The 13,785-nt window shown below is 41.7% G+C and overlaps 1 protein-coding gene across 1 annotated transcript in view; it reads left to right on the top strand.

Annotated features, from left to right (window-relative positions):
• Positions 1–11,532: 11,532 nt before the first annotated feature.
• Positions 11,533–13,785, top strand: part of SLC4A4 (solute carrier family 4 member 4) — a 225,408-nt gene continuing 223,155 nt past the window's right edge. The window contains exon 1 of the mRNA XM_035325885.1: positions 11,533–11,659. Within this exon, the coding sequence (XP_035181776.1) occupies positions 11,649–11,659 (11 nt within the window). The 5' untranslated portion in view covers positions 11,533–11,648. The remainder of the gene's footprint in view (positions 11,660–13,785) is intronic.

Genomic DNA, 13,785 nt, shown 5'->3' with positions numbered 1-13,785 from the left:
AGAGACTGCTTCCTGGCCTTCCCAGAGCAAAAACATTAAACTGATGAATAAATACTCTACTGAATTAGATAAATCCTGATCTCTGGAAGGAGGGGAAGAAAGCAAGCCTCTGATGGATTAAATTAAGTAAAGGACTAAAAGGCTGAGCTGATGGGAGGGGTTTTAACACCAGAAGGTCTTCTGTGCAGCCACCAGCTGTTTCTGCTCTGTGAGTGAATATTATTAGCACATGGATAACACTAATCCTGGTGTGCCTGAGCAATTACAATCTTCTAGACCCAAACTGTCATGCCCAAACACAGGCAGTGAGTAATACTAATGTTGGCAGCATGCTGGGGAAAATAAAGCAATTGAGAATTGTACTGAAGCAATGCTTAGTACTTAATGTATCAAATATAAGCTTGAAATGGGAATGGCTCTGAAATTATGACTGAGTAGTGACAAGGAGCATAGATTCTGGACATAAGTGGTCAAGTGATTTATTTTACCTTAGGTCAGAATTCAGTGGGGGCGTGCAGTGAATATAATGCACAGAGGCTAAAACCTAGACTGCTGTGTGTAGGTGACTTGTTCTTAGGTCAAGGTTTCAAGCCATGGCTGTAAGCAATATGACAGTAGTATAAATAAGAATTTAGTGCATGCTAAAATAATATATAGGATAGTGCTCATTTCTTGGATTTCAGCTGATTGCTTTTCTCAGTTTCATGTATCTACATTAGATATATGTATCTGCAGAATGTTGAGCTAGTCCAGCTCTTACCATGTATGTTTGCTGGCTAATAATTACTGATAGGCTTTGGAAAAGGAGGTGGCCGCTGCAGTTTGTTCAGAATACGTTACTTTGCTTTGTCCACATTTTTCCTTTCTGCACTTCATGCTTCTCTCTCCAATTTGTTTCTAAGTTGTTGTGACTTGTCTTCTAATAAATACCAAAGATGTTATCATGCACAAGCTTTAACAGCCTTGTTAAAGCAAAAATTTCAGTAGCACGCAGGCTACTTGTAGATGTGAGTTCTGCTGCTTTTCTAGTTTTCTCTCATAGGAATCCTAGTTGTTTTCTCTGAGTGATTCTTTTGTTAGCCTGGTTGATTGCTGGGGCTCTTAGTACTTCTTCATGGCTTCAGCTCTGTCCATAGATGTGTACTGACAGTGTATTCTTTTTTATCCATAATTATCTTCAGATTTGCCTCCACTAGTTTCTTAAAATGATAGCTGTTGCCCTCTGATAGGTTTCCACTGCACCTTTGGCTTTGTCCTGTCCATGGAGCTAGCTCATGGCCTTTACCCTGACCCTCTCGGCTGTGTACAGCAGCCTCAGGTCGTTGACTGCGTTGTTGCAGCAGGCTGCTGGTTGGGGTTGGCTGCCTGTGTCCTGTCTGTGCTGTGCCTTGGAAGAAGACCTGTGGTAACAGAGAGCAAGACTTTACTTTTTAGGTATCTGTTGCAGATCTGCTCCAGTGCTTGCTTCATGAGGGCTTATTGCAGTGGTCCAGCATAGTCAGGTAGGTATTTCAGATGTGTTTTTCCTTGTCAATAGTTTATTTCCTGTCTCTGCCTTATCGTCTAGGGAGAAGATAAGTCCACTGACTTCCAGCTTGTTTCAAGTGGGGTTTCTGTTGCGGTATGCTGTTGTCATGGCCTGATAGCATTTTAGGATGCCATAGCTTTTGTGGTCTGCCTTGACTGCAGCTCTCGCTGCAGCAAGAGCTGTAAATAGTTTGTATTTTGAAAGGAAAGCTTGCTGTCAATTTTGACAAAGAAATGTAGCTCTGTTCTGTGTAATTAAGCAATATTATGTATTAAGTTAAGAGTTAACTGAGATTCCTTAAGTTTGGGAATTTTCCTTTTCTTGAACAATCTCTTTTTCAGTGTGCCTCATGCTATTGTGCATACACTTAAAATTGGCTTTTCACAGCTAATGAGTGCCCCTACTATGCTTACACACTCAGGTGTGAAGTACATATTGATCTCCAAGTTTCGCCTCTTACCTGCTGTGATGTACTCTCTGTCCTCTTTGGACTTAATCACAGCTCATGCACAAGACTTGCTTTTTTCTCCAGAGAGGACAGCATGATCCTTGTGGTCTAGAGGATGATTGTTTTGCTTGTGGCATTCCATCCTCTACAGCATTTTTACTGTGGGACAGGAGTGACCATTGATGCTGCAAAGATGCTATTGCATGATGCACTCTAAATTTTATTTCTAAATGCATCTGCAAAGTTTTGTGGGTGTATCACTCACTTAGACTTGTGTGATACTGCTAGAATCTTGATGGTATTTGTAGTTATTTAGCTTATTTCAGTAATGGCTTCTCGTGTTATCTTTTGATGACACAATTAGTCTTTGCATCCAGTGAGGCAGGCAGAATTGGTCCATGCCAGAGATGAATCACTCAATCTTTGTTTGAAAGTTTCCTTTTCTTCCATGGTTGTTCACCCATGATAGACTCTAAGTGATAATGCGTCTTAGTTTTATGTTTTATTGACGGTCTGCACTTGCCCATTGCTCTCAGATGAGGACATCTCCAGCATCTGGTTGCACTTTTGGCTTTAAATGCTTCTTTACCATTGCTTCTGGGATTGCCTTTACAATCCAACTGGAATCATGTCCCACATACCTACAGCAGCATATACTGTGCTTTCTCTGTCCCTTTACCTCCTGAGCTCCTACAGTGAGAGCGTACGTAGGGTGAGCTACTGACTGTCACCATATTGATCCTTGTCTTGGATATCTGTAGCTGCTTTAGATCTTGGAAGTTATTTCTGTAGGGGATTAGACCTTTTCCTATGTTTCTTGCAGGTTGGCATAATATGTCCATTGAATGAGCTTGTCTTTCTTTTGGAAAAACTTAGTCTTAAAATTGCATTTAGGTACCTGAATTCTCAGTCTCTTATTGTAAGTACTGATTTTCACTTGTGCTTCTTCATGTCAGGGTGCTGTGTGTTTTTTTTGGGTTGAGATATATATGTTTTCCTAAAAGTCTTTACAGTCTGTTTTTAAGGGGAGTATGGTGTTCATCAAAAAGCCACGAGTAATTTGAGTATATCATGTATTACTCCATGCAAAAGCATCATTTTTTTAACCCCCTTTTATTTGTCATAGAAGGCTTTATTTCTCCAATTCGATCTCCTGTGCCTCACCTGGTGTACAGATATCCAGATAAGAAAGGCTGGCATGTAATGTCCCAAGCAGGGCTTTTTCCTCATGTCCCACCTTTCTGATACATTTCCAGATCTGAATCCCATGAATGCAGTGAGCTGCTGGTATATCTCATCTATCGTACACTGAATAATGTGAAAGAATGCTGTATAAAATGCAGTCAGCTTTCCTGATCTTTTTAAGGGGACTGTGTGCTATCTATGGAGTTAACTTTAATCTGAAATAACAAAAAATGTTAGTATTCAAAAATCCTCGCTTCTAGTTGCGGCTCTGTTGCTGACGTTGTGGTCTTGGCTAGGTTGCTTTTCTGAAAACGAGTCATTAGTAGCACCAGTACTGCTGATAGCCTTAAGCTTTGTTTTGTATTTTTGACCTTTTAATTGTGATACGAATGGTCGGGGAAGATGGAAGGAGTTGGAGGGAAGTACTTAGTTGATCTTGAAACTAGAGAGAGAATTGAGACATGTTAAGAGAAAGAAATGTTGTTATGAGCCTTGACATAATGAATGTGTAGATATGCCTGAAATGAAGAGTAAGACATAAGCAGATAGTGAGTAGAATGTAGATGAGTAGGGCATGGTGTTAGCAGGAGCAAGGATGTTGTCTCTGAAAACAGTGCCTGATGCTGCAAAACATACACATCTGGGAAACATGAAAGGTGGAAATAACTTGAATATTTGCATGTGAGTTGTCAAAGAATATGGGAAAAGTTATACTGATAAGGTTTCTGCAAACTTTTGTCTGTATCAGTGGAAGAGAAATTTAAGAACCCTGAGAGATAAGAAACTGCCTCAAAAAGCAATGCAGTCGGTCAGCCCTGGTAGCAGGGGGCTCAGATAACAACAGCCAGGTGCTCTGCATCTGCACTCAAGAGAAGTGGTGACCAGGAGATGTTTACTGCTGATGTGTGGTTGATAATCTCTGCCCCCTTACAAAGAAAGGTGAGGATGAAGAGTGAATGGACAAATAACTTTTGGGTTAAGCGTTTCGGTGCAGCATAGACAAGATGGGTAATATAAAGACTGGTAACCATTTAACAGGACAAATGGGGTGAGAGAGTGGTGGGTGTAAGGACAAGGCAAACAAAGCCTTTAATCTGCAGTACTGGATGTTGCTAAAGATAAATTGAGTCTGGTTCAGGCTGAAGTTAAATATGTTAGCATAGAAACATGCTGGATTTAGAGTTTTTTTTGTGATGAAACCAATTTTGTCCTAATTTGTTGTAAGTCTGGACTATTTCCATGGAGTTCAGTAAATCATAGGATCATGTGCTGCCCATGTACTCTCTAGGTACAGCTCTGATTGTTAGGCAAGGTATTTTATGTATAGATTCCTGTTTAAAAATCTGTAGGCCTTGAGAGATGAGTGGTTTGCTAATATCATAGACAAATTATCGCAAAAGGACAGCATTGCTAAAAGTGCTCCTGTTTGATCTCACAGGCTGGAGAGGCAGACACATGTTGGAAAGGGAGAGCTGATTCCCTTCTTATATACGTGCCTTTCACAGTTTTGCTCATTTGGCATTATATGATGGAAATAAGAATGAGATGCCCCGGACAAAATCTTTGGCTCATGCTCAGACACATTATAAAAGAGCTTTGCCCAAATCAAATCAAGAAACAGAGAGACAGAGGTGGAAAGGCTTTCTGTCTTTACAGGAAATAACTGCTGTAATCCAGGGTTGAGAAAAATTGAGATATTTGTAGGCTAGCTTTGAAGTAGAGTATTGCTAAATGGAAGCCATTAAGATCTCTGTAGCATGCAAAATGCATCTGGCTTCTTAGGAAATAATACTCACATGACTTGCGCACACTAGCTGGGACTAGTGGGGCTGTGCTGTCAGTAGTAAAACAAGCACAGTTTCTCCTTTAGCAGTAGTCTGTGTGCCGTGCACAATCTTTTTGTTGAACAGTGTTTGATCAAATTGCTTCTGTTTTGCACAAGTGATAAAAGAGAATTGCATCCCCAGGATCATATTTTCTTCTCATTCAATGACCAAAATGATGGCTCTGATTTTTTGAGGCCCATGACATTGGGCAGATGTGACGCTTGTGGACTAACAGTTCTTAGCAGTGGCTTTCACTGTGTAAAATGTATCCAGGTGTTATTATATGTTACACTTTTATGAAACAAATGTAAGCATCCTTACAGAAGGCTTGTTTTCTCTGTAACCTTTTGCCAAGTCCTTTAGAAAGAGGAGCAGTCTTAGTCTCAGGAGGCTGCAGCCTACAGACAGGAGTTACCACTGTAGACAATTATGACTAGATTCTCTTTTTGGGGTGGAGGAGAGAAACTAAGTAGGAAGTAATGGAATTACTAGTAATTTTTACTGTGCATGCGTAATATTTTATGACCCTTAAACAGGATATGCAGCAAGTAAAGAGTTTATGAACTTATTATTTCAATGCCCCAAAGGGGTTCTAAGCAGCAATGGTGCAGCTCAAGTAAGCCAAGTAAGTGTAGCAGCTATATGTAACCCATATATATTACTAGTGAAACCTGCAGTATACTATCTTGAAGATTTTCAGTACTTGTAAAGAGAGCACAACAGCTCATTACAGTAACAAAGAACTTGAAAAATGGTTTTGAAAACCTATAAAGGGTTTTTTAGAAACTTATGTCAAGGCATTGACTAAGACTGTCACCTGCTATCGTGGCTGGGCATGACAAATAGCAGTGTTACCCCTCTTCTTAGAGAGGACTAAATAGAGGCAATGTAGAGTGGATTTTTCATTTCCTGTGTGACCTCGGGTATTAGAGAAGGGAACAAAACCTGTTTTGGACTTGGCTATTGCTTTGGACTATGCTGTGTTCCTCACCGAAGCCACAGAGCAAGGGGTGGGAATGGGCAATGACCTGAATAAAGCAGAACATGCCAAGTAACATGCAGAGTGAATGAATCCAGCATAGTCCAGCCCAAGTCAGTGTGTGGATGTTAGAAGGAAATTGATTTATGGAATTTTACTGCTGGGTTTGGAACTGGAATGCTGAAAGGTCTTTTCAGTTGTGATTTCATGTTGTTCTTGCTAAACAAGAGAAGGATAAAATGGACCTTCTTTTCTGCAGAAGACAGATGTTCAAAGAAGTGGAAAGTGGCCCTCTAAAGGCATGTTTGCAGAGCTATTGCAATATTTCAAGTGTGCATCCTTTACCTTGTAGAAGGAAATGGGAACAGGTGGCTAATTACGATACTCCTACTCATGTAATATACAGCTAGTGTTCTGTGCCATTAACCTGTATTACCTTGAGCTATTGCCAAAGCTTTGGCTTTCAGAGAGCAGGTGAGTGCTGAGTTCCTGCCTTGCCAGTGACACAGTAAAAACTCTGTTCTGGATCCTGTGTGCTAGGTAATTGAGGAAGCTAGAACAGGAGGCAAAAACTTAAAGGGACTGTAAACCCTTGAGAAACTTCAATGTCCTTGCTTCTCTCTCTCCTCAGAATTCTGTGTCCTGGGCCACCTATAAAGGCAAGTATGCTGTGTTTAGCTCCTTGTAGGTGATGGTTGATGGATCTAAGGAGACTTGCTGCAAGCCTACTGTGGCCAGAAAGTCAGTCACGCTCTGCTACATCAGTTCCATTTCTAGACACTGGATGTAAGAGCTGCCACAAGAGGGAAGAGCAAGTTTTAAAGGGGTGAGAAGCTTCAGTACTGGGAATAGGGTCACCTGTGATATAGATAGTGATTGAGATCTGCTTTGAAGGGGTTTTATTGGTGCTTTTGTTCTGCCACATCAGCATAGGTTAAAGAACGAAGAAGGCCTTTACAAATCTGTCATTATGTCTTCTGCTGGCACAGTAGCTTTGGTCAAAAAGTTATTTCTGTCAGTGCAGGTTTTGCCTGGGGAGACTGGTTTTAGCAAAAATGCTCTTTTGCTAGAGAAGGCCCTAGTTGCCTCATAAGCCCTTTGCTGGCGTACAGCAAGATATAGCTGTACTGACAGTTAGCTCACAGCATAGCTTTGGCCTCAGTGTAAAGGTCTGGGCAAAGCTCTTTATTTGAACTAGGACTTAGTTAAAGAACATGTTGTAAGAGAATGAGGATTTCCCACCCCCCTGGCTCTGGCATGTAGCAAGGGCTACATTTATTTATTTTTTTTAATAGCATCTTCAAGTTAGAAGAATGTGCTCAGAAAGGATTGAGAAAACAGTCATTTTCAGTCCCAACATTCACAGTGGTTTTTGAGACTCTTATCTCAGTTTCATTTTTCTTTTTGGGGGCGAGGGGGAAAGCAATGTCCAATCCAGCTAAGCACACCTGACTCCAAACTTGGGTTTGTTTGCTTGAGATTCAGATATGCAGACAAGCTCTCTGTAAATATTTAATGAAAGTGGTTACAGTGGTGTTTTGCTCTGACACTTGTACAATTTGAAATGCTTGTACTTTGCATGTCAGTTTGCTTTTTTCTTTTTCTTGGTATTTTAATTCTGCTGAGTTTGAAAATAAGTGCGTTCAGTTTAAAAGTCACTGAAGGGACTTGGAGGAATGAGATACTAATGCACCGTGTGGCATTGAGAAGAGAACATGTGTCTGAGCTCCTGTTTTGTGAGAAGGCTAATTTTTCCAAAGCAGCCTCTGCTTCAGCAGAAGTGACATCATAAGAGGCAAATCTAAGCTGACTCTTACTGGAAAATTTTACTTTAGAATTATAAAAACAGCATTTTGGAGATACTAAGATGAAAAATACACTGCAAATATAAGTAACATGGAGACTGCCTTTGTTTCTGAAATGTGCATTGCTATAATATTCAGATGTCTCATTCTAGAGCTGAGTTTGCATTTATTCTGTCTGTACGCAGTTGGTTATGGTTAAATGTTACTGAAAAAGGAAAAGGGTGTTATGACTTCCCTGTAATTAATGACTTTGTTCATAATTCACATAGAGTGGGAAATTCCTCTGGAAGCTAATGAAAATCTACACCTCCTCCCTCATTTCTGATTTCCTCATTCCTTAACTACTGTTACAATTTTTTTACCACACCAGTATGCTCATTGCCCCTGGCATAACATTGCATATCTCTCATCTCCAATGATTTGCAGCAAATATACTAATTAAATTGTTTATTGGTGCTCATCAATTTGTTTGTTTAAAGCTGAGTGCTGTATGAGTTAGATAAATGTCTTTCAAGTGGCTGAAAGAACAAGTTCAGAGGCAGTAGACAGTCATTAAGAGGCTTTTCAAGACCTTAAAAATAGCTTTGCTGAACTGTGAATTTTTATTTTTGTAGAAGAGGCACTGAAGTAGTCACTAATAGTATTTTGGCCTAGTAAGGATTGGCTTAGGTGAGCTAGTTTCTTACATGTGTGTAGCACAGAATTTCCCATCTGCACATAGTTGTGTTTGCTAGGAAGCTCAAATGTCCCCTGTCTTTTTCATTACAAAGGCAGCCTCCAGCCTTTGCAGCCTTCTGAACCCTTCAGCATTTTCTTGGTTTTCCCTGACTTTGCTTCTTTGCTTAACATCTTCATGGAATTTGACCTTCTCGAATTGAAGTGGTTAATGTCTAAATATTTGATGGTTTCAAGTGGGGATTCTGCTGAGAAACTTTCCGAGCCCTTCCTTGCAAAAGATTTTTCTTCCTTTTACCTGCCACAGCTCAAGTGGTGTCATCAGTGACTCAGGTAACCCTGAACAACTCTACTAGATGACTGGGTACCAGTTAGGGGTGTAGTGAAAACAACTTCTTTTCATCAAGTTTTCCATATCACTTGAGGTTTGTTGGGGACCTCATGTTTTCATATGCCTTATTGTTGTTTTTCCATAATGATTTGGGAATGTTGATTATTTTGTCCTCCCAGTTCAGGAACAATTGCTCATCTTTTCCCATCACTACAGCAGCTGGTTGGAAACAGGCAGATTTCACAACTCTTAGAAGGCAACTGTATTCGTTCCATGCTGGGAGCCCTCTAGCACTCCCCGTATCAGTCTCAAGAGAAAGATGCAGCCTGTGTTAACATGTTTCATTTCATTTCAGTCTGACTCCACCTAACCTAGCACAGTCCAGGATCTTCCTTTATTCCTTCCTAAGGATGATGTGATTGACCGTGTCGCTTCATCATTGAGGAATGTCACCTGACTCACTCAGCAACTCTCTATATAAGCTGTCAGGCTGTTTTCTCAGTGATGCTTAAATCAAAGCATAGCTTCTGTGGGAGCACATCAGGTGAAGTTGCCTGGGCTTTCAGAAATGCTTCCTGCCCAGCAGGGCCGGTTAAGCCCCTTACAGATGCCACATTCTGCAGGGGCTTTATAAGTTGCTGCTAGGTACTGAAGCATTGTTTAAAAACCTGTGCCTGCAGCCTCTAGCCAGTTTGTACTCATTCATTGACTCCAAATGTGGATTATTGCTTTGTAACCACACGACATAGTTGCTACTCAATAATCCCAGCAGCTAATTATGGTTTCAGTTTATCCTGTCTCATGGCTGCTTTTCCTGTAATCTCTTACTACATGGGGTTTGGTTTTTGGTTTTCTTACGTAGGAAGATTCTCTGAACATTTACTTCATAAAACTCTGGCCTATTTGTATCTGTCCAAGATCACTGAGAACCTGTGGGTGTCATTGTACCTGTGTGCTCTCTGTGTTGTGCCTCTCCTGCTGGGCTATGAAGCAGCCCTGAATTTCCTACAAGGCCACCAACATCTGCGCACCAGGGTACCCCAGGATAAGCAGAAGTATGGCTATATACCCAGGCCTACGGGTCATTTCAGCAGGAGATGACATAAGTAATTCCAGCGTGATTCAGAGATTTGGAGTTTACCAAACTGAGTTTGAGGTATCCAAAAGTGAAAAGGAGAAATGGAGAACAAGCTGAGCTGTTTATCCCAGCCCCCCTGAGTTGAAAGCCTCAAGAGTGCTCAGCTTTATTACATGATTGTTCACTGTGCTGACTGTGGAGGGTGAGAGCACTGCCCTGGGCCCTTTGCAACTACCTGGCCCTGCTGTGTGGGCTATGAATTTCTCCATTCACTTGCTATGTGAATAGATTGGCAAGCTTTGGAGCTGAGCTGCTCAAAGCTAAGGAGGCTGGATCTGTGTGTTCCTGTAAACCAGAACCAGTCCGAACTTAAGATATCAATCTTCTCTCTGTTTTTTTTTTTTTTTTTTTTTTTTTTTTATTGTTGGAGTGGTTGCTGTTAGTTTCCACAGTAGTACTGCCATACACTTTCCATTTGTCATCTGTGCTGAGCTACAATGGCATGTGGCACTTTTTTGGTTCAGAAAGGACACTGGAATAATGGCTATATGCTCACATCCCCTTTTTACCCTCTATCTATGCTGTAAAGCTTCAGGCGTAGAACAAAAAAAAAAAAGGAAGGAAGGATGTAAGGTAGCTGGAGCTTACCAGGCAGCCTTCACCGGGTGTTGTGTGTTGCAGGCAGGAGTAGAGAATTTCAGCTTTGGAAGAGAGAGTTTGACTAAGGCAGTGAGGTGTGGAAGCCCAGCACTAACTCTGAGCCAGTAGATCACTCCTGGTTTTGGCTGGTGTTTTCTGCTTAAGCAAACACCTGACACCCAGCAAAATGAGCCCTATAGAAAAATCCTGTTTGTATGCAGAGGCTACTAGAGATGGGTGGTGATGGGATGGATGCTCTTGCTCCCTGTGGTCTTGGAGAGATGGACTCTGTGTGGAAGGGCTTTCAATGCACTTCAGGTGGAAGGAGACCAACTACTGAAAACCTTTCCCATATTGATCCTTCTGAAGATTGTCCTTGCTCCCAGATGACGTATCTCTGGCTGCAGGTTACAGTTTCCTAGTGTGTATGTAGTGTTTTTTTCTATTTCTTGCCTTCCTTTTTTTCCTCCTCTCTACTAATTGGCTACTGAGCTCTAGGATTTGTGTGCCGATGTTTATTTTTCCCCTTTTCCAGTGTGCGTGCCTTAGGAACAGACTGGTTAATCTGATGCATTAGTGAATGCCACAATAGCCCCAGTTACTCGGGAAGTTATAGCAGCACAGATAATCCGATTTCATCCATTTCTTTGAGATTCCCTTGCCTCTTTCCTACTTCTGAAGAAAGAGAAGACATTTGCTGTATAGGCAAGTAAAGGTAGAAGAAGCCCAGTGCTTGGGATACAGTAACAGTCTGACTGCCTTCATTAAGTCCCACAGTTGCTTGCCTTGGCCACAGAGAGAAAAACGCTGCTTGTTGCTCCGTGTTAAGCTGGTCTGGTGTCCAGGTGGGAATTCACCTTCAGCAGAGCCTCAGGGCCTGCACAGCTAATTGAGAAGAGTTTTAAGCTGAAGCCTGGATCAGCCATGCTGCTGAGTGTTTCACCTGGCAACTGACAGTCTTGTTTTGCTGCAGTTTGGCTCTGGGCCCTTTCAGAGGCCTCTGAGCACAAGTTAAATAATCTCTTTTATTTGTCCTAGGCACCTATACAGCTCCTGGTATGGCTGGCAATGTCTGAGACTCTTGCAATCCTCCAGTGTATGCTTCTGTAAAGCTGCAAGGTGACTTATTCCAGTTGTACAAGGAAAGAGCAGAAATGCATCAAAGGTAAAGGAAGTCCACAGCCATGGTTGTGGTCATTGGTTTCTGACCAATCTGTAACCATTGTATGCTTCAGCTGTACACATGACTTAATTTTTTGGCTGTGCACATCCATCTTGTGGTAATGTGACGGGAAGAGAGGAAAAACAGACTGGTTCTCTAGTGTTAAGGTAAACAGACGTCCTCCGGTATGTTTGGGGCAGGGCCTGTGGGCTGAGCAGGTGTGCCCTGGGTTGCAGCCTGGTGGGGAAAAAGTCCTGAGGGAAGAATCTCTGTAGCCCTGTGACTCTGAAGGAAAGTAGGATTAGAATTTCGGGTTGTGCCGTGTCTGAGTAATGCCACAGAAGGAACTCTGGTCCCTGCAGGGTTTAAAACAGTCTTAACAATGGGACACTGTGTGTTACTGTTACAAAAGGTTTAAGTTCAAAGACCTGTCAGCATTTAATTACAGTTGACTTAAAATAGTCTTTTGTAGGTAAAGGAGCATTTTATTATTAAATCTGAACTTACCTTCATAGACTCAGGAATTCTGCATTTTTTGAACTGACTGCAGAGTCAGTTAAGCACCTAAATCCCTTTTGAGATGAGATCATGCCAGTTCTTTTCATAACAAGGGTGTACAGTGTTTTTCCTCCTTTTCACAGAACAGCCATTTATGGTATTTTTTTCTCTCCTTTCTCCTCTCCTTTCTTAGAATCATAGAATATCCTGAGTTGGAAGGGGCCCATAAGGATCATCGAGTCCAACTCCTGGCACCGCACAGGTCTACCCAAAACTTTAGACCATGTGACTCAGTGCACAGTCCAATCGCTTCTTAAATTCAGACAGGCTTGGTGCAGTGACTACTTCCCTGGGGAGCCTGTTCCAGTGTGTGACCACCCTCTCGGTGAAGAACCTCCTCCTGATGTCCAGCCTAAACCTCCCCTGCCTCAGCTTGACACTCTCTTTTCGCCCCCCCTTTTTTTTCACCCCCCTTCCGCCCCCCCTTTTTTTTTTGTTGCCCCCCACAGGAAAATATACAAGGGATATCTGTGGCAAGCAAACCTGATGCTGTCTGAAAACAAGGGACTCGTAAGATTTCAGAAATGGCCACCATTTGTGGTTATCTGTCTTGTTAGGGATCTGTCCTGTTAAGGGTTGCTCCTTTTAGAATCAAGTTCCACTTTGTCTGAGAAATCACCTGCGTGATTGACACAGAAGGAGTTCAAGTACCTTTTTATTTCTGATAAATCTTTAACCTTATAATCCGTAGTTCTTCAAAACGCTGTCTGAAGGGCCGCTGGGTGGTGCTGTTGTCTTGTGGTTGGCCGGCATAAAAACCCTGGTACTTCAGAGAAATGACCTAAAACGTTAGGGAATTCCACTAGAAAACCTGTCTTGTTATAAGGTGATGACTTTTCCAGAGGCAAATAAGAATAACTTTAAAACCAAAGTTATATGTCTGTAGAGTCTGCATAGTTAATAAGGCAGAAACAGAAGCATTTCAGAAGAACATGGCACTTGGCTTTGTGAAAACTTGATTGGTCTAACTTCATTCTTGTTGTTGCCTTGGAGGAGCAGAATTGCAAAGTTTGAGCTTCAGATCTGCTGATCCAAATGGTATTAGGAGCAGCGATTGCAAGCAGTCAGGGTTCAAAGTGAGATCATGGAATTAAATCCTGATCTAGCTGTAGGTTTGGAGCATTGTCGTGGAGGAAAGTGCTTCTGTGCAAGAAGTTTCCAAAACTTAGTTTGCTCTTGTGCTGTGACAAAGATGTTCGCTGAAACATTTTTGTTCTAAAAATGTTTAGTGGTATTGAATACCATTGCTTTCAGGTGCACTACGTGAGATTTTTTTTTTGTCCCCTTTCTAGCAGTGAAGAAGGGGAAGACAACTGTTGGAAATCTTCTGCTGTTTAAAAAAGAAAAAAAGGCAGGACAGCCAATCAAGTGTGTCACTGGACTTTACCACAGGGCTTTCTAGAGCTCAGTCATGCCACTTAATGTTTTAGCATCTGTCTTTTACCATCTGCTTAAAATGGGGCTATTGATAGTTACCTGTCTCGTTAGGAGGTTAGAAGGAGAAGTAATGTTTATGGCATACTGCTTAAAGGCATGGAATTCCTTCAGAGGAAGAGATTGGAACTGGACTG

This window comes from Oxyura jamaicensis, chromosome 4, assembly GCF_011077185.1.
Source record: "Oxyura jamaicensis isolate SHBP4307 breed ruddy duck chromosome 4, BPBGC_Ojam_1.0, whole genome shotgun sequence".
Taxonomy (NCBI): Eukaryota; Metazoa; Chordata; class Aves; order Anseriformes; family Anatidae; genus Oxyura; species Oxyura jamaicensis.
This window is presented reverse-complemented; position numbering and strand designations above follow the sequence as displayed.